The sequence below is a fragment of the Zootoca vivipara genome, chromosome 6 (genome assembly GCF_963506605.1).
Source record: "Zootoca vivipara chromosome 6, rZooViv1.1, whole genome shotgun sequence".
In the NCBI taxonomy this organism is placed as follows: domain Eukaryota; kingdom Metazoa; phylum Chordata; class Lepidosauria; order Squamata; family Lacertidae; genus Zootoca; species Zootoca vivipara.
Genome location: NC_083281.1, coordinates 33,948,822 through 33,973,860, shown reverse-complemented (window position 1 = coordinate 33,973,860; position 25,039 = coordinate 33,948,822). Strand labels below are relative to the sequence as shown.

Below are 25,039 nucleotides of genomic sequence, written 5' to 3'. Positions count from 1 at the left end.
TACAACAATACAACTGAGGTTTGTCTACCTTCCTTTTGTGCCACACTTTGCCACCTTTCCTTTTGCCTGAGATACCACTTGATAAAGCACTCTGAGATATGTTTGTCAAATGTAAATGAATGTCTATACTGGGCAATTCATTCTCTGCTTATCTTGATGGCTCACCTATTTCTTTGAAGTGCCAAGAGATCTCGTTAGCATTGTAGTATTTCTAAAGGGATTTATGTTTTGAGATCTACATAGTAATTGAGTTTTAGCTCCAGAGGAAATTAATTTTACTAACCGCCTGACCATGAGAATCTGTTCAATGTTAAGAACCCCATCATTTTTTAGATCACCCACCTCTCCCAAGCATCGGAAGGGGATGGGAAGGGGCAAAGACAAAGGAAGGGTGGAAGACTTGAGTTTGTCTGGATACTTGGAAGCTGCCTTTTGCTTTCCACGATATAGGCTGCATTTGCTTCAAGTCAAAGAACCCTGGATTCTTAGCTCACAAAGGCTCTGTTCAGATGTGATGCAAAACCATGAGTTGGTTCTAGTGAACAAGCCTTCCTGCTCCTCATATTTGTGTACAGTGATTCCCAACTTCCCAATCCTAATTTAGGGTAAACCGTAGTTTGCTTTTTTGTCCAAGCAGTCAAGCTATGGGGTTATGTTCGCCTGTAATTCAGGATCACAAACCAATGTGTGCGTCCCCTGCCCCCCCCCGGTTTCTGATCCTGGCTTGCAGGATCACCCCGGGCCATAGTTTGCTGGTTCAAGTGCAATGAGGAGCTGTAGTGTGGTGGATGGAGCCATCGATTTCTGGTCCATGTCAATTTCACATGTGCTCATTCATAATTCTTTTCAATCTCCCTTCTGTATTAATCTGTGGTTTTCTTTTTTTAAAAAAAAATCCTCATGTATAAATAGTATTTTCTCACAAAATATAGATTTCCATTTTTATTCTTTTATTATTATTATTATTATTATTATTAAATTTTAACAAACTATGCAAAAATAAAATAAAAATCATATCAAAAACAGTATTATCAAACACACACACACACAATTCTAAGTAAAACCAATTTCAAATCTAAAATTAAGGATTCCCTGAATCCCGTGACTTCCCTCCACTCCCTCCTCTGGTTCCTTAATTTTCCTTTCCAACTGCATATCATTAGTACTAAAAAAAAAATTCCATCAAATTTGTCCTATAGTATCTCTAAAATTACAAGTGTTCTTAAAATCCTGCCAGTGTTTTAACATGTTTACAATACTTTTGAATATATACAATAAACATTTCCCAATCCTTTCTAAAATTCTTATCGTCTTGGTCTCTGAGCTTTACAGTTAATTTCGCCATTTCAGCATATTTCATTACCGTTATTTATTTTGCCGATCTTCTTTGGTCAGGATGGTTTCTTTTTTCCATCTTTGAGCTAACAGGTGGCGGCCGTAGCATACCGACCGGTACATAAACAAATTCTTCTGTTCTTTTAGCACCTCCGCTCCTACAACTCCTAATAGAAAGGCTTCTGATTATTTTACAAAAGTTATTCTAAACATTTTTTTCATTTCATTATAAATCATTTCCCATATTTTTTTAACAATCTCACATTTCCACCACATATGATAAAATGTACCTTCTATTTGTTTACATTTCCAATACTCGTTGGATCCTTTTCTGTACATTTCCATTTTTAATGTCTTGTGTACTTTGCATGATTTCATTGTCTTGTATGTTTATTATTTTATTTTATTTTCTAAAGTACACATTTTCTCTCAAAAGTATTTCTAAATTTTATCCTAAAATGTGTATTTTTATATGCATTTTGGTACCATTTTTGAGCAGAGAAACACGTCTCAAAATTTTAAGATGACTGTTGAATAACTATATTCATCCAGGAAGTCAGTACATACTGAAATCCACAAAGAATGAATGAAATCATGAAGCATCCCTAAACCCAGATCCCAAACCCAGACCTTCAAACTAGATTTGGGAATTATGCACAAGAGAAGGGAACATGTGAACCTGAGCCTTCTTTTTCATACCACATCAAACCTGTTATGGCATTATTTTTTAATTTTATTAATAAAATATTTTTGTCCTGCCTTTGGACTTCACGTGCCCATAAGAAGCTCAAAATCACAGGTTAAAAATGTAACTTTATGTCCCCAGGGTATGGTCAGTACCTGGATTGGTGACTTACCTTGGAACTGCATGTATGCCATCTTTGGTTCTGTTAAGGAAGAAAGTGGGATATAGATGTAATAAAACAATACAATACAATACAATAGAAAGAATAAAAGCAAAAGGTTTGTCAGTCCCAAGAACTGGTAAAAAAAGAGAGAGAGGATTTAACACTTGAAAGCCATCAGAAAGGAGACTACTATCCAGGCCTCCCCAGGTAGGATGCTCCACCCTCTGGTCATTGCCACCCAACTGGGCTCCTGAGCACAGCTGTAGGACACAGAGCAAAGCTTCTGTTGAAGAGCACTGTGGGCAGGCTCATGTGAGGGAAGGCTGACCCTTCAAATAAACTGTTTAGGGCATTGCCTCTGGACATGCCATAGGTGCTGTTTTATGCCCTAAAAGCCGGAGCTATCAAAACAAGTCAGACCATCACTTTGGCCAGCCAAATCCCAGAGAAGGAGGAGTTGGTGTGCAGAGGCTTTCTTTTTCTTTTTTAGAAGTAAGCGCCTGTAACTCTGTGCTATATACAATCTTTTCAGAAATAGCGCCTTTCTTTTCTCTGTAAGTGCGTTTGTGATTCTTCACATTTCTTAGCCTTATAAAACTGCTACCAAGTTGCACTGTGTTTGCAGTTGGACTTCCTTTGTGAATTAAATAGGAAACCAACAGTTTTTTTGGGGTGTGTGTGTGTCTTGATAATGGACTTTCAACTGGTGGGTGAGGGCAATGGTGCACATAGCCAATGTAATGTTCTGCCAGGACTCATTTCTTGTGGCCATGCTTGCTGGGGCTAATGGGAGTTGGGAGTCCAGTGGCACGTAGAGAACCACGGGTTGCCTATCCTTGCTTCACATCAGGAAAGGTTCACCTGTGGCTTTTCAGACATTGTTGAACTGCAACTCCCATGAACCCTAGTCAGTGTTTCCAGTGGCTAGGCATGATGGGAGTTGTAGTTCAGCAACATCTGGAAAGGTAACAAGTTCTCCACCTCTGCCTTAGATGATGTTGCATCTTTAAATAGTCCTACAGGGAGGGCTCTTTGGATGACAGTGCGTGCTGTTTCACTTACTTCAGTGTGTGGTAAGCCAGCCCTGTTGCATTGGGGACCTTCCTGCTGAGTGGGTACTTGATCCTCCGCCCCAAAGTCCTGATACAATGGGCACCACCAACTTTTCTTTTTCTCTCGGATTTTATTTATCTTCTAAAAGAAGCAGGAAGAGAGAAGGAAACAAGGGGGTGGGGAGATCAGAAGTGGTTGGAAGAATGAATTCCATTCCTTTAAATGCCTGTGAAGATGAAATCATTTTGACAGGAACAGTTTCCCCCATCACTGCATAAGAAGCAGCAATTGCCAAAATTCTCTCTTCTGTACAGCAGCGAAAGATACAGGAGCATTCTCTGCATGAGCAGAAGCAAATAAGGGGACCACATGGCATTTTTTTAAAAAGGAAATAAATTGAACCCCATGAACCCCAGCTCATTTATTTGGGAGTTGTCTAAAGTCAGTAACAGTAAACAACAAGGCTATAGAGAGCATATGAATTTGGGTGCAGCCGAGACAGTGTGTATGAAAGCCAAAGAGAGATGCCACATGGCAGGTGTTGAATATCTGTACGGATTGCAATGTCTGAGAACAATTTTTCATTTCCTCTCCACATCAAACTCTTGGCCAAAATTCATACCACACCTTGATTTAAATATTGTTTAGGGTTATCAGAGGCACGATAAAACATATTTGGGCCCTGAATCTGGCCCCCAGGCTGCCGATTCGCCACTCTTGATCACTCCTGATCTACCTCACCAAGTAGTCGTGAAGCTGGTCGAGTTGGAATTTTACGTCCTGTTCAAAATAGCGCACATCCAGGCATGCGAGCAAAGGTGCAAAGCTGCATATCACCAACATTTAGTGACTAAAACAGGGATAACTTGCACAGAGCATGCATGCCTTCCATTAAACACACACACACACACACACCACACCACACCACACCACACCACACACCACAGCTTGAGACAGCAGGATGACTGTAGCTAATAGAGTTTGGCCGATCCCCCTGCAGGGCTATGATGAGATGGACAAAAAGGAGAGAGAGAGAGAGAAGGGAAGGGAGGGGAGGGGAGCCAGACAAGGAAGGAAAGGCCAAGAGAGCCTGGGCTGGAGATGAGGCGGATCTGATGAGTGACAGCCAGGCCTGGCATGCAGAAGGATGCACGGACATTTTGTCTGTCTGTTTATCAGGGCTGCAGAGACATCTGACCCACAGCATAATCCCTCTGGGTCGAGGTGGGGTTGCATTCTCCAGGAGCCAGGCCCCTTTGTGCACATCTGTTATAGACCAAAGCCAAGCCTCCCCACACCCTTTCCTTTTTTAGGTGACCTTGGGAACCATCTCAAACCTTGGACAGAGAGACGCAGGGTTCCCCCTTATCTGGCCGTATCCTTGGTACAAATTTGTTTCGAATCAGGCGGAAAGGTGGCAGCAGGGAGACATGGCTGCGAATATGGGTGGGCATGAATTGGCATGGTATTCTCTGTTACCCTGCATGACACAGACAATAAATAACCCCAGGACGACCTGTATATGTGTTATTAGCAGTACAAAGTACAATTCAGCAAAATGTCTTCCTGCACTTAGTGATGCCATATACATAACTCCCCTGCCTCACCCCTCCACCCCCGTCCACTATCTTTAAAAGTAGGCAGCATCAGCTTACTAAAAGCCTGCAAGATTGGACAGTGAGGGGGGAGGGAGTGATACCACCACCCTTCTTCCTTATGCCCCGCCTGCTGCCACAAACACTTGCTCATCTGCACTGTCACCTCCACATCCATAGCCAAAGCACTGTTGGGCCTTTGTAGTATTGCTGCCCACCACTCCCGTTGAAATTAAATTTCCTGTTTATTATTATTAATATATATATAAAATCTGTCCCTGCCTCCTCCTTGTACCTTCTGCCTGCTCTGTCGCTGCTTCACACGCCCGGGTCTCTGTGCTTCCATTTAACAGATGGGAGCTCCATCGCCTGCCAGCCCATTGGACTGGAAAACGGAGCCAACCCTCCAGCTGAATGGTTCCCGCGCAGCCAGGGCCCGGGGCTGAGGCAGCCCAACAACAGCGAGGCGGACGGCAGCGAGAGAAACTTCAGGGTGAACCTCCACTGCAAATACGGGCGGCCCAGGTAAGCGGGTGGGAACAAGGCAGAGAGTGGGCCCTCTCCGGTGCTGCTTGCCCCCTGCCAGTATGCGAACATGCTTTTGTGTGTGTGTTTCCAAAATGAACGGGGAAATATTTTGCAGTCCAGGGGCCACATTCCCTTCTGGACCACCACCCATGGGCCACATGCCAATGGTGGGTGGGGCCAGTGGCAAAAGGAGGTGGAGCAATGAATGTAAATTTCACTTTTGTTCATGAGAATCCTGATCAGAGTTCAAGGACACGTTCCGGCCAAGCAAAATCGTTTAGTAGGGATGTGAAGCAGGGGCAGTAGAGGGTGTGGTCTGGAGAAGGAGTGTGGCCTAGGGAGTGTTCCAAGGGCCAAATAGGGAAGGTTGGAGGACCGCATCCAACCCCTGATTTCTGAGGAGCCCTACCACTGCTCTAAAAATTCCATATCAATTTGAGCAGCCAAGCAAAGCTAAATAGGTGGGGGCGGGTGTGGGTTCAATGGATTGGGCTCAAACTCAACCTTAGTCTATGTTTTCAGCAGCATCAGATAGTTGACTGGTCTCTACCACTTGCAGACCAGAGAGGGATGCCAATTTCGAATAGGCTTACCCAATGTTTAAAACACAGAGATCTATACAGAGTTCCCTGAAAGCAGAAAACTAGCAGATCAGAGAGGTCTTGACCTAGCTCTTTGCCTGCCATGCTAGTTTGGGGTTTTTTTAACATTAGTGTATGGAACCATTAAGAAAAAAGGTGTCATCTTGCATGCTGCCCCAAGTACAGTGGTACCTCTCGTTACAGACACTTCAGGTTACAGATGCTTCAGGTTACAGACTTCGCTAACCTGGAAGTAGTACCTCGGGTTAAGAACTTTGCTTCAGGATGAGAACAGAAATTGTGCAGCAGTGGGAGGCCCCCTTAGCTAAAGTGGTACCTCAGGTTAAGAACAGTTTCAGGTTAAGAACGGACCTCAAGAACGAATTAAGTTCTTAACCTGAAACTGAGGTACCACTGTAGTGCCATGCATTCATCTACAACTATTTTGCCACCCTTTCTTCTGTAAATTTGTGTAGTGTCGACCAAACCTCAGCCCAAGGTAGAGCTGTGACTTCATGATGCTTTCACTTCCTAGACATGTCATGACTCGGTCCCATGTTTGACACTTCATAAGCAAATATTGTCTTGATTGCAGGCTTGTGCATGTTGTTGGGAGGGAGCTGGGCCTCACTGCATGCCAAACGTAATTCACCATGCCAGTTTGCTCACATTGGTTGACCCTTAACCAGACCAGGTGAAGGGACCCCTGAAATGAAAGTACTGCAGATAAATGTGTGTGTGTGCGCTTGCACATGTGTGTGCTTAGAATTCCCTGGCTCTCCTTTGTGCCATGGCAGGAAATACATTTTAATTCCTGTGTTGCTGTATTTGTGGATGCCTACTTTTATACAGCAGAAATGCTTTTATTACCAATTCCTAAGTAGCCCTATGAGACCTTGTGTGGTGTACAAGTGGAAAGAGGATTAGATTTAGACAGGGGAGAGTCTAATCCCCATGCAGCCACAAAGCTTGCTTTCTCAGCATAACCTACCTCACAGGATGGTTGTGAAGATAACATGTCAGGAAAAGGGAAAACTTTGTCTCATTGGAGGGAGGAGATATATTTTGAAGCACAGTGCAACCAGATGTCTAGGAGATTTCCCAATGTCTAGGAAATTTCATGAGCATCGAAACAATAAGTTGCAAACAAACTATTTAAAACAGCAAGAAAAACAGGATTCTTGAATCTCTGTATAGACCTCTCCCGGCTGCTTTAGGGACTAGAAACTTGGGTTTTTCTTTAGAAAGTGAGCAGAGTCTGAGAATTCTGAATGCTCAGTGGTACTGGGTTTATTCTTTGCGCAGTGTAATTATTGAATACACACATCCCTGTTCTTGGCTCCCTTTCCTCCTGTTATCTTCAGCCCTTTTGATAGAAAGGGGGAGGGGGCTGAGGAAGTGCTCTAGAGGAGAGAGATCTTGGTTCCTCCAACACCCTCCCTCCCTGCTGCCCTCAAGGGCTCTGTGGATCCCTGCTGTGCACAGCTACTGCCTCCCTGACCCTTCTCACTCCACATCTGGCCAAGAGTTGCCTGGAAACAGCGAAGCAGAGGTGGGGAGGGGAGCGAAAGAAGGAGTGTTCTCATAAGAACAGGGTGGGAGTGTATGGAAAATCAGGAGGAAAGCCAGGTCTGCGGCAGACATGGGAGTCCTTCCTTCTTACCCGTACTGGACAGTGTCAGGAAGTTTGGAGGCAGGGGACGGAAGAGTCGGAGAATCTAGAAAATGAAGCAAAAACAGCCCTTTTGAAAAGATCCGAGCAGATCTACGGCGGAAGGGTGATGGTCCTTCACAAAGTGGGGAGGAGGAGGAGGAGGAGGAGGAGGAGGAGGAGGAGGAGGAGGAGGAGGAGGAGGAGGAGGAGGAGGAGAGGAGCCTGCTGAATGGTGCAGATGGCTCCTGTAGGTGCAACATGGCAAAGCCTGCCAAAGAACTGAGGTCACTTCCTGCAGAGGCTCTCTGAGCTGTGGAGCCCTCCTGGAGCTGAGCAGGAGGGAGGGAGGGAAGGCTGTGCCTCGCTAGCTGGCTGGCTGGGGCCTGCAGTGGAAAAGGGTTTCAGTGCCAAGAATGAAGGGAAGAGGAACAAGAAGAGGCTGGACATACAGTATGTGAAACAACATGTGAAAGATGTTTATGGGTCGGGGTTGAGAGTGCAGGCATGGGAGGAGAGAATGGAAGGAGACTGGACTGCCTCCCGGACTGCCTCCCTCCCAGCCGCCCAGTTGAAGAGGCACATCTTGACCCACACTTCCCCATCTCCAAAAATATGATGTGACCCTCTCTGAGTGATAATGCAGCATAGCGCATACCTGTGAATCCGCATAAGGAATGGTGTGCATTGGGAGTCAAAGGTATTAATGCCTTCACCCTCCCGCATGCAGGTGCCCTGGATATGTTAACCCTTTCCCATAGTAGCATCTTTCCAAATATAAATAAATAGCTCAGAGTATCCATCACCTCACATGAGGTGGTAAATCGCCCTGTGATCCTCAGATGAAGGGCAGTATAGAAATGTAATTAATGATAATGAATAATCCAGCCAAAGTTAAGCATTATTTTAAAACAATTCCTGGGATTTCAGCAGCACAGACTTTTAATTCCCATATTGAAATCTGTAGGATTTGAAAATATGTTTAATTGTGCCTTGGTTGAGCCCCATTGTATGGATTAAGCTTTTTCTTTTATGGGGAAAAGTCAGGATAGCGTGCCACTTATCATTTACCCATGCACCCTTATGTTTTGGCTAAAAGAATTGTACCACTTGCTACATCAACATTATGGTTGAGTAGAGCCATTCTATTTATTGTAGTATTTATTTCAAGTGGAAACTGCAGCAAAATTTTGCAGTGTGGAATGTTCCTGTTCAAAAAGCCTGCCAGCCATGTCCTTTCCCAGGATACTCTATTCTCCCTCCCTAGTAGTTTTCTCTACCCTGCCTCCCCCCCCCCCCAGCCCATCAGCATTCCATGCGCATAGAGCACACTCCGTCCTCATTGAACTTTTGTTGGGAGTACCTTCCCCACAACATCAACCAGAATTTTTCTTCTTCTAAATTTGTGTTTGTTTTTCTGTATTCTTTGTTGTTGTCACTTCTCTCTTGTGCATGGGTGGTGCTGTTTTGGCTACAAAAGTATAAGCACTTGGAGAATGCATTTGCTATTAGTATATAGCAGGGGTGTGGAACTTGCTGAGCTGCAGCTTCAAACATCTCTGACCATTGACCAAGCTGGCTGGGCTGATGAGAGATGTCCAACAATATCTACAGATCCATAGGTTCCCTACTCCTGGTATATAGGCTGTATCTGATTGTTTTATTTCTTTAAGATAGTTGCATGCTGCATCTCCCGCTCTCAGAACAGCATGAAAAACCAACACTTTGTAATGCAGAAGGCAGCTGTAAATTAAAAGCATTACAGTGTGCAGTTGCATTTTTGCAGCACAGAGTGGGACAGGGGGAGAGGAGGCATTCTGTTGAGCTGGGCTGGCCTGTTCTCAGGGGTAATGTTCTTCCCTTCTGCCCTTGCTGTGGCTCAGCCTCTTTCTCCAGCACCAGGCCAGGAACTACCTCAACCTACTTTTAGTGCAGCCTGCAAGCCTGGAGCTGCTACCCACCAGACTGGAGCCTGAGGGCATAACCACATGGCATTTTCCCATCAGGGCTTGGATGCACTCATTCAGAATGGCAACTGTGCCAATCCCCCATTGGTCCACATGGCAGACTTTGCAGGATGGAGATGGGGATCAATGGGTCAGTGGAGGTGGCATAGTCCACCCAGAGAAATTACAAGTAACCTTGGTGGGGGCTGCTTTCCACTTCTAGCTTAGCTCTTTAGCGAGAAATTCCTTCAACACGTTCCTGTGTTTCCCAGTCGTGCACTGCAATATTCAGTCACAGTATCAGTGGAAGTGTCAAGACTAGGCTGCAATAGTGAATCTCTCTGAATCTAGATCTCGAGAGTAACATTTCCAGTCTAGGACCCCTATGGTCAGGAACTGGGTAAGAGAATTTACCAGGTGAGGCAAGCGACCCTTCCCCTCTGCAGGGAGGTGGGACCGATTCAGATGGTCCGCCCCCGCCACTTAATGGATCCAATTGGCTTCCAGAGAGTGGTAGGGGATGCTTTATCCCATGTCGATGGCCTTTCAGCTGATTCCCTGGTGCCCGCTGGAATGTGGAGTTAACCAGGGCTATTGACTGTCTGGCTCCGAAGCGCCCTCTCCGATTGCATGGAGCCCGGACAGCCCCGTGGTTTTCCCCGGAGCTGAGGGCGATGAAACAGTCGCTGAGACGGCTAGAGCGCCGGTGGCGGAAAACTCATTCTGAATCAGACCGGACACGGGTTAGAGCTCAACATCGAGCCTACCAAGTGGCAATGGCGACGGCAAAGAGGACCTTATTCACTGTTTCTATTGCATCTGCAGAAAACAGCAGCAGGAGACTTTTTCAGGTGGTTCACAATCTATCAGAACCACCTTCATCATCGGGGCCTGGTAGGGACCACAAGATCTCCTGCAATGCTTTTGCAAAGTTTTTTGCAGATAAAGTCGCTCAGATTCAGAAGGAGGTAGACTCCACCGTGGGAGCAGGGCCAGGGCGGGAGAGTGCCAGAGCCCTGTATAGTCATGTTATATGGGATCAATTCCAATCTGTTACCTCCGAGGATGTGGACAGGCTGCTTGGACGAGTGAAACCGACCACCTGTCTCCTTGATCCTTGCCCATCCTGGCTAATAAAAGCAAGCCGGGAAGGGCTGGGCGATGGGCTCTGCGGGGTGGTGAATGCTTCCCTCTACGAGGGAGCCTTCCCAGACCCACTGAAAGAGGCGGTCATTAAACTGCTTCTTAAAAAAAACATCTCTAGACCTGGCCAATATGGCCAACTACTGCCCAGTCTCAAATCTACCATTCTTGGGCAAGGTGATTGAGCGGGTGGTTGCTGAACAACTCCAAGCACGCCTGGAAGAAGCGGACCATTTGGATCCCTTCCAGTTGGGATTCAGGCCTCACCATGGGACTGAAACTGCTTTAGTCGCGCTGGTTGATGATCTCCGGCGACCTAGGGACAAAGGTGAGAGCTGTTTCCTAGTTCTGCTGGATCTCTCAGCGGCCTTTGACACCATCGTTATCTCCCGCTTGGACTACTGCAATGCGCTCTACGTGGGGCTACCTTTGAAGGTGACCCGGAAACTGCAATTAATCCAGAATGCGGCAGCTAGACTAGTGACTGGGAGCGGCCTCCGGGACCACATAACACCGGTCCTGAGAGATCTACATTGGCTCCCAGTACGTTTCCGAGCACAATTCAAAGTGTTGGTACTGACCTTTAAAGCCCTAAACGGCCTCGGTCCTGTATACCTGAAGGAGCGTCTCCTCCCCCATTGTTCTGCCCGGACACTGAGATCCAGCACCGAGGGCCTTCTGGCGGTTCCCTCATTACGAGAAGTGAGGTTACAGGGAACCAGACAGAGGGCCTTCTCGGTAGTGGCACCCGCCCTGTGGAACGCCCTCCCAGCAGATGTCAAGGCAATAAACAACTACTTTACATTAAAAGACAAGGCAGCCCTGTTTAGGGAAGTTTTTAATGTTTGATGCTGTACTGTTTTTAATATTCGGTTGGAAGCCACCCAGAGTGGCTGGGGAAACCCAGCCAGATGGGTGGGGTATAAATAATAAATTATTATTATTATTGTTATTATTGTTGTTATTATTATTATTATTATTATTATTATTATTATTATTATTTAGAGTAGGCCAGGCCAGGCCAGAGGCTTTGTACTACCTACTAATCACAAGGTTTCATATTTCTGTTTCCTGAGTCCTGAAGAACATGCATATGGCCTATCTAGCTCAGTATCATCTTCTCACAGTGGCCAACTAGGTGTCTGTGGGAAGCTTACAAGCAGGAGCAGAGTTCAACAGCACTGCCCCACTTGTGAGCCCCAGCAAATGATATTCAGAGATATACTGCCTCCCAACAGCTGAAGCAGAAAGTAGCCACTTTGGCTAGTAGCCACTGATAGTCTTATCCTCCATGAATTTATGTCTACTCTTTTAAAGCCATGCAGGTTGGTGGCCATCACTACTTCTTGGGGGAGCTAATTCCATAGTTTAACCAGTGCAAAGACCTTGCTAGGTCACAGCTGTCAGAAACAGCTCTATCTGTGTGCAGTTGCTCCATGTGGTGAATCACAAGTTGTTCCTGCAACACTTATGGGGCAAGTGTCCCAATGCCTACCACTGTCAGCGCTTTTACAGAAAGTCCTTGCAACACACTGGACTGGTGGATTCTTTGTTCTATTCCATTTTTAACAAATAATAGAACTGACAGAACCACACAAAAGGAGTTAGAATATATTCTGTTAGCTGTGAGATATACAGAGTAAAGTATAAATACCTGAACTCATTAAATGTGGTTCCTGGGGAACCATGCACAACTTCCAATCTGGTGGAATCTTGACCCACCAGTTGGGAGTCTCTGGACTGGAAACATACCTTGTTAAAAACTGAAAGCCAAAATGCTTCTCATATCACTCATTGAGGTTTTAAAGGAAACTGCCCAGGCTTTGGGAAACAAGGTTAAATCATCATACAAGGGCACACACCAGGCTAGTTGGCTTTAAAACACAGGGTGCATAACGACGAAATATTGCTTGAGCAGTAGGACGCTCTGGAATCGCATTCAGTACAGTCTGTTTTAAACAAAAGATATTTTCTCCCAGGTCCAACTTGGGTGAAATTGGTTCTTCTACTTTGCAACAGAAGTGGATTGTGCACAGTGCTGATGGTCCAGTGTTTGTGGCAATATGAATCTACCTTCCCATTCCCCCCCATTCTGTTACTTAAAAACAACAACAATATTTGCAAAGCCTTGAATTGGAGCTTCACTGATGTGAGCCTATAAAACAACACGCAATAAAAAAGGCAGATAGCCTGTCTGAAACATGGGGGAAAAGGCAAAACAAATGACTAATCAGTGTTTGAACTGGTGGCATGAACCCCTGCAGATCAAACTGTAAAGGTCAGAGAAGGTATGTATTTGTGCACAGTCACAGATTCAAGCACCCTGTTGTTCAAAGAGAGCACATTGCACCAGGAGCTTTTTCAGCACATCTTGTGGAACATCTCATAAGTAGTTTATTTCAGGATGAAGGCAGGTCTAACACCACGGATAGTTTAACAAAGTCCCTCCCCACAGGCTCATTTCAAAGACACGTCTTCCTCTTTTGGGAATGACCTCTGCTAAACTAGCTCTGCACATTTCCAGCATGGTGAATATAGACTGGGGAGATGCCAACGAAAGAAAGTACCAGTTGTCTAGCACCCATAATATGGCCAGCATATCTCTCTCACTCCAGTTCCTCCATTAGTATTGCAAACTTCAATGATGTTTCGAGAAGTATGGAGAATGGATGCAAAAACAAACATTCACGAACCGGTTTTTAAAAAATGCAAACATAACATTGGAAAGGGCAAGGGGGGGGGGACGTGCTTCCTTTGTACGTTTTGACTGTATGACTTAAGAGAGGAGAAGTCTCAACCATCTCAGCCCATAGTGGCCACAGGAAAGTGCTGACCTCTGCTGACTTCCAGCCACTTCTGTGGCAGTGCTGTGAAAAGATCCTGCTGGCACATGTGGGACTCTATCTGCATCCTGCCATTGGCATCCTGCCAGCACCACATGTGTAGAGTGGTTTGTGGCAGTGTGTAAAAACAGAGCCAGACTTTGATTATCACTGGAAATATTCCCAGCACTTCCATTGTTAACCTCTGAGCGCCATCAGAAGCTCGAGCTTCTGATTTACGCCCATTGCAACTAATATAAATCTAGCAACAACAACAAAATTACCTTCAGAGTTGTTTTTACCTTGGTGGTATCAGTTGCCCTATAAATGGGAAAGCAAAGTAGGTTGTGGCCCTGGAAACAGAAAGTAAGGCCCCCTGGCAAGGTATTCAGTTCTTCCTTTGTTATGTGTGTTTGTATCCACTAATGGCTGAGTGGGGTGAAAGATTTGCAGCAGCCTTTGCCAACCTGATGCCCTCTGGATGTTTTGGACTACAACTCCCATCAGCCCCAGCTCTCCTGGACCCTCAGTTAAAGAGGCTGGTGAGAAAGGAAAGTCCCAATGGCTCTTTCTGCCATTTTGGGAATGCATTTCTTATCTCGAGCAAAACTTTATTTATATTTTATGTCCTCTACTTTTTATTCATAGCCTGTCCTACCAATAAGAGCTCAATATGCTATCGTGTTGTTGTTTTTTAAAAGAATTTTGCTGCATAAACACATCACTTACACAACAGTAAACTTTTAATATGTGTTTTTATTATTTTTAAGTTTACTGTTTTGTTGAACTGAATTATGCTGTTTCTCCCCCGCCCCGTCCCCCAGGGCACTCAGACATCTTAGTAATCAAGGACTCTATCTAGCTTAATAGTAAAGCATTGCTTTGCATGAAGAAGATCCCTGATTCCACCTCTGGCATCCCCACTTGAAAGGCTCAGGCACAGGTGATATGAAAAACCTCTGTTTCTGAGACCCTGGAGAGCTGCTGCCAGTCAAAGCAGACAATGCCGTACTTGGCTAGATGGACAAATAAACTAACCGAGTGTAAGGCAGATTCCCACATTCCTGCACCTACCAGACCATTGTGGATTGAACCTGGAACATTTTGCATGCAAGGCAGATCTTCACCACTGATCTACAGCCCCTGACTCATATTCCCAGGCATAATTGCATGGGGGTATACAGTGTGTTTGAACCAGGCACCTTGGCTGATCTCTTATTATCATATGATTATATATATATCTATATATCTATATATATCCATATCCATATTTGAAAATTATATTCCACCCTTCTAATGCATATGCATGAGTCAGGGTGACTTACAACAATTAAAAATCACAATATCATAATAAAACAATACAAACAATATGAAATGGAGACAAGCTCAGCAGATAAAAACTGAGTTCATCCCATTAAAACAGTTTACCTGCCAAGCAACGCAAAAGCTCTATTTGCCTGGCAGTATTTAGGGAGCCAATCTCAGTATATAGGGTCTAAAACACACACCACACAGCTTGGTTAGAGCCAGCTCAGATTTCTTCAGGAGTTAGGACTGTACAATTTTCAACTCCAATTATTTATTTATTTATTTGATTTGCATACTACCCTTTATGCATAGAACTCAGAGCAATTCACAACATAAAATTACAATATAAAAAACACAATGTATATCATATTAATAAGAAGAAAACCAAACCAATAATCCCCCTCCCTTAACACATTTGAAAGGGTATCAGATGTCACTCAACCAAAGGACTTATGCCTTGTGCCTAAATGTGTATAATGAAGGTGCCAGACGAACGTCCCTGGAGAGAGCATTCCACAAACGGGGAGCCATTGCAGAAAAGGCCCATTCTCATATTGCCACCCTCTGGACCTCTCGTGGAGGAGGCACATGAAGAAGGGCCTCCAAAGATGATCTCAGGGTCCAGGTAGGTTCATATGGAGAGAGGCCTTCGAGAGAACCAGAGATAGGGTTGCCATATATTGAAGAGCAAAAAAAGAGGACAGCCCGAGCTACTGCCAGCCCAAGCTGGGGAAAGAGGTGTGTGGGCATGTCGGCTGCCACCATGCCTGCACCACTCTTTCCAAAGCTCGGGTTGCCAGTGGCCACGGCGTGCAGAACAACCTGATCTGCTACACGCGAGCAAAATAAACCCTAATCAATCAATCAATCAATCAATACACCCTCCCCCCCAAACCCAGACATTTCCTTTAAAATGTAAAAATCCCCCGGATGGGCATGTTGGCCCCCCAAAAGATGTGTCCGGGATTTCCCAGATGTATGGCAACCCTAGGCAGAGATTGTGGAAGCTGACGCTCAGGCAGCCAGTAGTTGGATCATCTCAAAGACCACCTCTCCCCAATGAAGCAACCTAGACCCTGCATTCTTCATCTGAGATCCTTTTCTGTCTGCCTCCTCCCAAGGGAGGTGCAGAGGATAGTGGCACAAAGCAGGGCTTCTTCGTGGTGGCTCTTTGGTTGATGAATGCTCTCCCTGGGAAGCCATGGCTGGTGCCATCACTACCTGTGTTAAGGTACCAGGCAAAAACATATTTATTCAGCTAGGCTTTTGGACCTTAATTTGCGGCATATATTCTAAAAGGGGAGGTTGAGTTGGACCTGCTCCTTTATGTGTATTACAGTGACCATTTGGGGTTCTTTTTATTCTACATGTTCTATTTGTTTTCAGGGCTTGGTTTTGTAAGTTACTATTTTGTTTTTGTTTGTTTTTAAGCTACTGATAAATATAACAAATACAGTCATACCTGGGTTTAAGTGCGCCTCGGTTTGAGTACTTTCAGTTTAAGTACTCCACGGACCTGTCTGGAACTGATTAATCCACTTTCCATTACTTTCAATGGGAAAGTTCGCTTCAGGTTAAGTACGCTTCAGGTTAAGTACAGACTTCCAGAACCAATTGTGTACTTAAACCGAGGTACCACTGTAACTGCAACAACAGTAGGTGAAGCCAAGTAATCCTGCTGCTGCTGTTGCCACCATCCTCTGCAAAGGCAACACTGAGATGCGGGCAGCCAGTGCCACTCCCAGAGTGGCTGTGTGTAAGCTGGGCGCTGGCTGAAGGCAGGCTGAACTTGCCCAAATGGACCAGCCTCTACTGGGGAGAGCGAAACAGTCCACCCAGGCTTTGTGGCATCATGACAGGACAGAAAATTATTGGTTATTAAGAGTAGTATTATTACTGGTTTTTTTTTTTTTTTTTAGTGCCGGGTGGGGCACTTGTGGAGTTTTCTGTCTCAGGTGCCACAAAAGCATGGCGGTCTTCGGGCACTGTGTTTTTGGGGTCGGGGTTGGTGGTGTTTGGAGCAGAGGACGAAGATGCCATTTGCTGCTTGCCTCCGACAGCAAAGTCTGCAAAGACAGAGACGATACACATGTTCTGCTTCATGTGTAGTCATAGCTCCCTGGCCTCAGCATAGGCTGGTTTTCGTCTGTGCGGCCAGTCTGAAGCAAGGCTTCCCCAGACAGACTAGGGTTGCCGCAGTCTGAGGGAGGAGACTCATTTGAAGTGGAGGCCGGCCCTTCGGGGCTAGGCTGGAATGGTGAACGTTCAGTTTGGGCCTCCCCTCTCCCTGCCAAGGAGAGAGTTGCACACAAAGAACTTCCATTCTTTTCCTCAGCGTCACTCTCTTTCTCTGTGTCCTTCCTTCCTTCTTTCCTTCATTCTGTCGCCCTTCCTTCCAGAGTGTGGGGAGGCACAGACCGTGTAACTGATACTATAAAAGGGGGGGCGGGCTTCTGGTGCCAGGTGTGCGTTCCCTTAGCCGGCTCTGGGCAAGGAAAGTGCTCTGCTGCTGTCGCACAAAAAGGGGGAACTGCACAAAGAGGGCTTTCTGTCAGGCCAGAGAAGTAGCACAGCCAGGTCAGAAAGTTTAAACGGAAAGTGGGAATAACTTTGGGAGGGGGGGGGTTTAACCATTTGACAGACATGGCGGCTTGGAAGGGGATCTGTAGCTCACCAGGGACACCTAGTGGAGACGTGGCTACAAGAGCCTGTAGCCAAAAATGACTTTTGCTACATACACCAGATACTTGACTTCCTGCTAATACATCCAGAATATCTGCCGTCCTCCACCATCATACAATCCCTGCTTATAGTTTCCATTTATGCATTTGAAATATCCACTTTTTTAATTTTATTTTTCGGTCAGAGTTACCCACCCCCACCCTGGACAGAGGCTCTGAGCTTTTAAATGACAGACAGAAATAAAAACAATTTGATTGCCCCCCATGACTGCGCCTGTTGAATGTCTGGCTGTCTGAATGTGAGTGAAAGCCGGGTACTAAGAGCTACCTCATCCACATTAAAGAGTGCAGCCCTAAACACACCTACCACACAGTAACCACCACTAAGCTCAATGGCACTTACTTCTGAGTAAGCGTTCATAGTTAAAATCTTCATAAGATGAAGCAGCCATATTTGGGAGAGGTGGATTTTTTGATCAGAATCTCCACTGTAGTGGAACCTCACAATGACTTATTTTATCCCCTTTGAGAATCAGGGCCAAAACTGGCGTGATGTGGGAGAGTTGTTATATTTGCCTATAAAGCAGCCAGGGGTGAATTGAATGCTTAACCCTTTCCTTGGTGCCATATTCTCAATATAAATACCCCCCCCCTTAATTAGCTGCAGAAATAGCTTCTGTTAGCTCTGCATTAGAACAAGATGCAGATACCTGTGTTTTGCTTGTGTGTGTGTGTGTGTGTGTGTGTGTGTGTGTGTGTGTGTGTGTTGCTTGTGGGGGTAAATAGCAGCATTTGAAGGATATTAAGACAGCAAAAGCAACTTGTTCTCTGAGCACATCTGCTCCAGTCAAAAAAGGACATTGTACCTACTTTAAAGTGCTTGGGGGTTCCCCCTCCAAAAAAACCCCCCCATCATACCTACTTTGGGGCCCGTGAGGACGGCTGGTAAAGTAGAAAGGTCTTCCAGCAATTTGTTATCAGTCATAGCCCAGATATATTGTTAAGAGCAACCCTCTCAAAAGAAGGTATTGGTGTGAGGTGAAAGGGCACAGTGTTAATGGGAGAGAACCCTTCTGAGGTGGGCTAATAATCAGAACCACAGGTGGGACCAGCAAAATAATATTGTGGAGTGCTCCTGTTCAGGGTGTCAGTCGGCCATGCCTTCTTCCATTAATTCACATTTCCACCCCAGAACTGGGGCACCAGAAAACTAAGAGGATATTTGTACAACTAAGTGCCCAGCTGTAGATTTGGGTCCCTTGTTGCAGAATGAGATTCACATGAGTGAGCCACCGACTGGAAGGACTGCAAAGAGTGGCTCTGATTATTCTCCAGGCTAAACTTCTTTTTTGTCCTCCTTCTCCACAGAGAACTCAAGTGTAATAGCAGGAACAGCAAAGCAGAAGGTGAGTTCTGCGCTCTGGACTTTGTATTTTCACCCCACTCTTGCAAAGCAGCAGTGAAACATATGGTGCTGAGGACCCTTCTGTACAGTTCATTTGTTGTGTAACACGCATGCACATTTGTTCTCCTGCACTGGGCTCTGTCTGCATGGGTTGCATCTGGACAGAAATAGCATAACTTCTGCCACCTATGCTCTGGTAACCCCTAGGCTAGATTACTGCAATGTGTGGTAAATGGGGCGGCTTCCGAAGACAATCCAGAAACTGGTGCAGAATTTGGCATCCAGGTTGCTCACCAGGGCAAGATGGTTTGAGCATATAACACTAATCCTGACCCCAATTGCACTGGCTGTCAATCAGTTTCTGGGCCAATTCAGGCTGCTGGCTTTGACCTGTAATGCCTTAAACTGCTTAGGGCCACAATACCCCAAGGACCAGCTCTCCCCATGTGAGCCTACACTCAGACACTGTGCTCATCATCTGAGGACCATGTCTGGAGGGTGACAACATGAGAACGAGCCTTTTCTGTAGTGGCTTCCCATTTGTGGAATACTCTCACCTAGTGCCTTCACTACATATTTTTAGGCACCAGGCAAAAACTTTCCTCTATATTAACCAGGACTTTATGTGGCCTTTTAGAAGTGGGTGGGATGTTTTTAATGTATTTCTCTTTCCTCTTGGTTTTAATGTATCTACGTATGTTGGGTTTATTGTCTGTCTGTCTGTTTGTTTGTTTGGCTGTAAGTCGCTTTGGGTTGCCTTGGGCAAGATAAAATGACTAACCAATTTAAATAATAACAATAATAGCTTCCTCCATGAAGCTTCCTCCATGAAGTCCATCACACACTTTTACATGAACCAATTAACATGACAAACTTAATGTCTCCTCTTTGCCTGTTCCAGGTCCAGGTTCCACGTTTGCAGATGTGCATCCCAGCAACTGTTCTGCCAAGAGGCATGCCGGTGAAGAAGAATTTAGGAAGCGCCTGAAATCACAGGGCCCGTCAGTTCCACCAGCAGGAGGTGCCATCCGCAGTTCTTCTGATTACTCCCAAGAGCCAAAGTTATACCAAGCAGGGCATCCTGGTCAAAAGGTCTCAGCGTGTCTGGCAGAAAAAGCCTTGTCATTTGGCATGCTCAGCTTTCCTGAAGGTTCCTGTTCAGCATTAGGCCGCGAGCACAAGTCTAGCTCACTGCGTCATGCTGAGACGGCTGAGCGGTACAAGAGCTTTCACGCCCATGGCAGCACCAAGACAGAGGATTTGCCGTCGGCCAATGTTCTGGGCTGCCCTGTTGACTCCCGCAGCCTAGATGAGACAGCCACGCACGACAGAGCTGCCAAGACCTTCTCCAATGCCACTCTGGCCTCAGGAAGGTGCAACATTGACAACATCATCTCGCTGCTAAAGAGCAAGTGTGGAAATGGCCGTATCAACCTCTACCCTGTGGTGCAGCTCATAGACATCATGAAGGACATCAACCGCCTCTCCCAGGACCTGAAGAGCTGCGGCGTTCACCTGGACTGCAGTGGCCTAGAGCTTAACAGCCACCCACCATTCAACGAGGAAGGCCAGGATCAGGGCCTGCAGTACAGCTTCTACTCCTCACCCATGCTTGCCAGCAGCATCCGTAGCCCCGAGGAGGTAGCAGGACAGGGCAGCACCAAAGCTGAGCTGCCCAAGCAGACCCGACCCACTGGAATCTGTGAAGGAGAGTCAGAGGGAGACACTCAGAGTGCCCAGTACCCAGCCACCCAGAGTAGCCCTGCTTTGAAGGCATCATCAAGCAGCATAGGTGAAGCTAGCAGCTCGGAATCTGATACCACTGATTATACCGAACTGGCTGATACAGATATCTTGAGCGAACTGGCTTCTTTGGCATGCCCAGGCCCGCAGTTAATAGATCATCAACATCTGGAGCCCCACTCCCAGTTGCTCCAAAGCCAGGGGCTAGATTCAAGGTCCCAGTTAATTGATTCACAGTCTCTGGAACACCAGCCTCAGTTAGTAGACTCTAAGTCTTTAGAGCCTCCTCCAGAACCGCTGGCACTGCAGACAGTGGAGCCACTGCCTGAGCCACTGGGGCTGCAGACTCTGGAGCAATTGGAGCTGCAGAATCTGGAGCCCTTGTCTGAATCACTATCGCTTCAGTCCCTGGAACCCCTTTCTGAGCCACTAGGGCTCCAGTCTTTAGGGACTCTGGACCACCAATTGCTCGACTCCCAAGCCCAGCTTCTGGATCCGGAAGCCCAGCTGCTAGGCCCTCTGCCCAAGTTGTTAGACTCCCAGCCCCAGCTAGGGACAGATGAGTCCCTAGGAGCACATTCGCTGCAACCCAGCTCCCACCTCGGAGGCTGCTCCATGAGAGGAGTAGTAAGGCGAGGAGCAGGGCGGGGAAGGGATGATCACAGGAAATATGCTCTACGTAGAACAGATAAACCAAAGATGCTCTGCCGCCGGCGGAGAGGTGGCCGGGGCCGGCGGGCAGAGATTGTAGCTGAGAACAGAGTCCTCCCCATGACTGTACCAGTGGAGGTGGTGATGGCACAACCAGACGAAGTCAGGATGCCAGTGGCAGCAGAAGTGATGGAGCCCATTGTTTCCCCACTGGAACCTGAAGATGGCCAGAAACCAGCCGCCAACCTTCAGGCCCAAAAACCCAAGTGCCGTGGAGTGCGAAGGATGGTGGTGAAGATGGCCAAGATCCCTGTCTCCCTTGGGAGGAGGAACAAGACGACATACAAAGTGTCCTCCCTCAACAGCAACTTGAACCTGGAAGGCAAAGAGCTCACAACCTGCAGCTCGTTGGAGCCAACTCCTCTGCTGAAGATGAAGAACAATGGTCGTAACGTGGTGGTGGTCTTTCCTCCAGGTGAAATGCCTATTATCCTGAAGCGCAAGCGGGGGAGACCCCCCAAAAACCTGATGCTGGGTCCCTGCAAACCCAAGGAACCCACCCCAGAAGTGAAAAAGCGGAGGAGGAGGAAACAGAAACTGGCATCACCACAGCCCTCCTATGTCGCCGACACCAATGATAGTAAAGCTGACTACTCTGATGTCCTGGCAAAGCTTGCCTTCCTAAACCGCCAGAGCCAGTGCTCAGCTCGTTGCTCCCCGCCTCGCTGCTGGACCCCAAGTGAGCCAGACTCCATCCACCAAGCCCCAGACACTCAAAGCATCTCCCACTTTTTGCACCGGGTCCAAGGCTTCCGCAGACGTGGTGGTAAAGGAGGTGGGTTTGGACGTGGAGGGGGACACTCTGCCCGGTCACCTCGCTGCTCCTTTAGTGATTTTTTTGAAGGCATCGGCAAGAAGAAGAAGGCAGCCCCAGGAGCATCCATGCATGCTGACCCTGTTCACCCACGAAAAAGGGGCCGGCCAGAGCCCGACTCCATGGAGAAGCCGAAGAGGAAGAGGCGGTCCCGCAAAAATGGGGCGCTGTTTCCTGAGCAAAACATTGGCCAGAACTTCAGTGATGTGACCTCTGAGTGGGGCGGAGACAAAGAAAGTCTTTGGATGTCCCATCATGGACACCTCTCCAGCCAAGCCAACAGGAACTGCAGTTACCAAGACTCTCGGACCTTCCACTCTTCGGCGCTGGAGACGAGTTCATCCAGTAGGACTGGTTTTTATGGTGGGAGCAACCCATCATCACAGTCTGAGCTAAGCCAGGAGAGACAGAGCCTCTTCACAGGCTATTTCCGCTCCCTGCTGGATTCAGATGATTCCTCTGACTTGCTAGACTTTGCCCTCTCAAATACACGCTCTGAGTCACGGAAGTCTGCTCCTTCGTACACAGCCCCTCCCAATGCCATCGCTACGCAGAGGGGCATGGCATCCTACCCAAGCAGAGGGGGTAAAGTCACGCCCTCCTCCACCACCACTACTGCTACTACTGAGGCACCCTTCCACACAGCCATGACAAGTCGGCAGTCGTTCCCTCCCAGCCGATCAGCGGGATACAGCCTTTCTCAGGCTGCTTCGGAATGCCGCAGCACAGATGCCTTTCAGAAGCTGGCGCCTCTCTCAGCTGTCTCCAGGTCACCCACCACCCACTCCACAGCAGCCTCCAGCTATGCACAGTACGGCAGCTTCAGCAGCAGTGGTGGGCAGAGCGTGACACCTTCTAGCTTGTTCCAGCAAGGGAAGCCATACCATGCTACACAGGAATGCCCCAACAACAAAGACTGCAGCTTCACGTATGGCAGTGGCAACAGCTTGCCCTCATCACCGAGCAGTGCCCATAGCGCCAGCTATGCCCAACAGACTTCGGGCCCCAGCTTGCCATTGAATAAGGCCTCCTTCTTCAACAGCTCGGATCCCAGCCAGTTCTCCAGCTCCTCCCACACGCCTATGAGGTGTGACAGCCGGGCAAGCACTGTGTCCCCAGGTGGCTACATGGTCCCTAAGGGTTCGGTCTCCTTTCAGCCCTCCCCGGAGAACTGCCGGCAGTTTCCCAGTGCCTCCCAGTGGGCTTTCCGGCAAGGCTACAGCAACCTGGACTGGAACTCTGAAACCTTCAGCCAGCTTTACAACCCAGGCTTTGACTGCCATATCAACGAACCCAATGTTATCCTGGATATCTCCAACTACACACCCCAGAAGGCCAAGCAGCAGACCGTCTCTGAGACCTTCTCCGAGTCCTCATCAGACAGTACCCAGTTCAACCAGCCAGCTGGCTACAGAAGGGCCAACAGCGAGGCTTCGTCTAGTGAGGGCCAGTCCAGCCTCTCTAGCCTGGAGAAGCTGATGATGGACTGGAATGAGTCATCTTCGGCCCCAGGTTACAACTGGAACCAGAGTGTCTTATTTCAGAGCAGCTCTAAGCCGGGACGTGGTAGGCGGAAGAAAGTGGACATATTTGATGCTGCTCACCTGAACTTCTCGACAGGTGCATACCCCTCCAAGAGGGGCACGGGGGCCAGGCAGCCACGAGGCTCCCGAGGTGCCTGTGCCTCCAAGAAGGAGAGAGGCACTGGCAAGACCAAGTTCCCTACCAAATCCCAGCAAGTGAACCCCATGTTTCAAGACAGTACAGATTTGGGCCTGGACTACTACAGTGGAGACAGCAGCATGTCCCCACTGCCCTCCCAGTCGCGGGGCTTTGGGCTCAGCGAAAGGGATCCCTGCGACTTTGCTGGGCCCTATTCCATGAACCCCTCCACCCCTTCGGACGGCACCTTTGGGCAAGGCTTCCAGAGTGACTCCCCTGGCCTAGGGCAGGCAGACCTGGACAGCAAGCATTTCCCCGCCCTGCCCCACCAGCTTGCTGCCCCTCCCCCTCAGCAGACTGTGTTTGAAGCAAGCTTACAGAAAGCCTTCTCGCCCAACTGCTCCCCAACCCTGGCCTTCAAAGAGGACTTGAGGCCCAGCGATATCCGCAAGCTCCCAGCCTGCGACTCGCTCAAACACAGCATGCAAGGGGCTGGTGGCATGCCCCACCCAGCTGCGCACATGTCTTGCCGGGACCTGCCCATGTCCCAGCCACACTACGACTCGCCCAGCTGCAAAAACCCCAACTATTGGTACTCCCCCACCTCCAGCACCCGCAGCCCCCCCTACGACAACAAAGCCGGGGTTGGGATGCTAGTGGACTTCATGGGGAGAAGCCCAGATGTCTCCTGCCTCAACCCCCACCTGACCAGCCCCCCCAACACCAACCCTTCCAAGAGCGAGAAGGAGCCTATGGACATGGCAAGGGCCCACCACCGAGGGGCCTACATTTGCCCCTTGATGAACGACTTGAATATCTCCCCAGTCCCAAGAGACTCTATGCTGCCGCTGCAGGACAACTATAGGTACCCCAGTTTTGCACCCCAAGGGCACCCCATCATGACTGCAGCCCAGAAGAGCGCGTTTTTGGGTCCAATGCTAGAGCAACATCCTGAGGACACATTCACAGTCACCTCATTGTAGTGTCATCTGAAGTGCCAACCAGACAACGAGGTTTTGTTTCAGGGTAGGTGCTGGAGGAAAAGGGGGAAGGGGGAGGGGACATGCTTTAGTGGGAGGGAGGGTGTCTTGGGCTTGTTGTATAACTCAGCTTCATCACAGCTGTGCCAGGAAAGGGCTTCCTGGCACATGAAAGGTGGGACGAGGGGGAATCAAACCTGGGATGCACTGTGGCAAAGGGGGGGGAGAGAAAG

The 25,039-nt window shown here is 47.7% G+C and overlaps 1 protein-coding gene and 1 long non-coding RNA gene across 2 annotated transcripts in view; one reads left to right on the top strand and one right to left on the bottom strand.

Moving 5' to 3' along the window:
• The window catches only part of AHDC1 (AT-hook DNA binding motif containing 1), a 202,229-nt gene that overhangs the window by 167,445 nt on the left and 9,745 nt on the right, over positions 1-25,039 (top strand). Inside the window, exons 2-4 of the mRNA XM_035118273.2 lie at positions 5,185-5,356; positions 18,860-18,897; positions 19,798-24,852. Of these exons, the coding sequence (XP_034974164.1) occupies positions 5,185-5,356; positions 18,860-18,897; positions 19,798-24,809 (5,222 nt within the window). The 3' untranslated portion in view covers positions 24,810-24,852. The remainder of the gene's footprint in view (positions 1-5,184; positions 5,357-18,859; positions 18,898-19,797; positions 24,853-25,039) is intronic.
• Positions 904-7,753, bottom strand: LOC118086540 (uncharacterized). Its single transcript, XR_004692754.2, has 4 exons — positions 7,604-7,753; positions 3,246-3,377; positions 2,193-2,222; positions 904-1,502 (listed from the first exon to the last, which is right to left on the bottom strand). It is a non-coding gene; the product is annotated as an uncharacterized LOC118086540 (long non-coding RNA).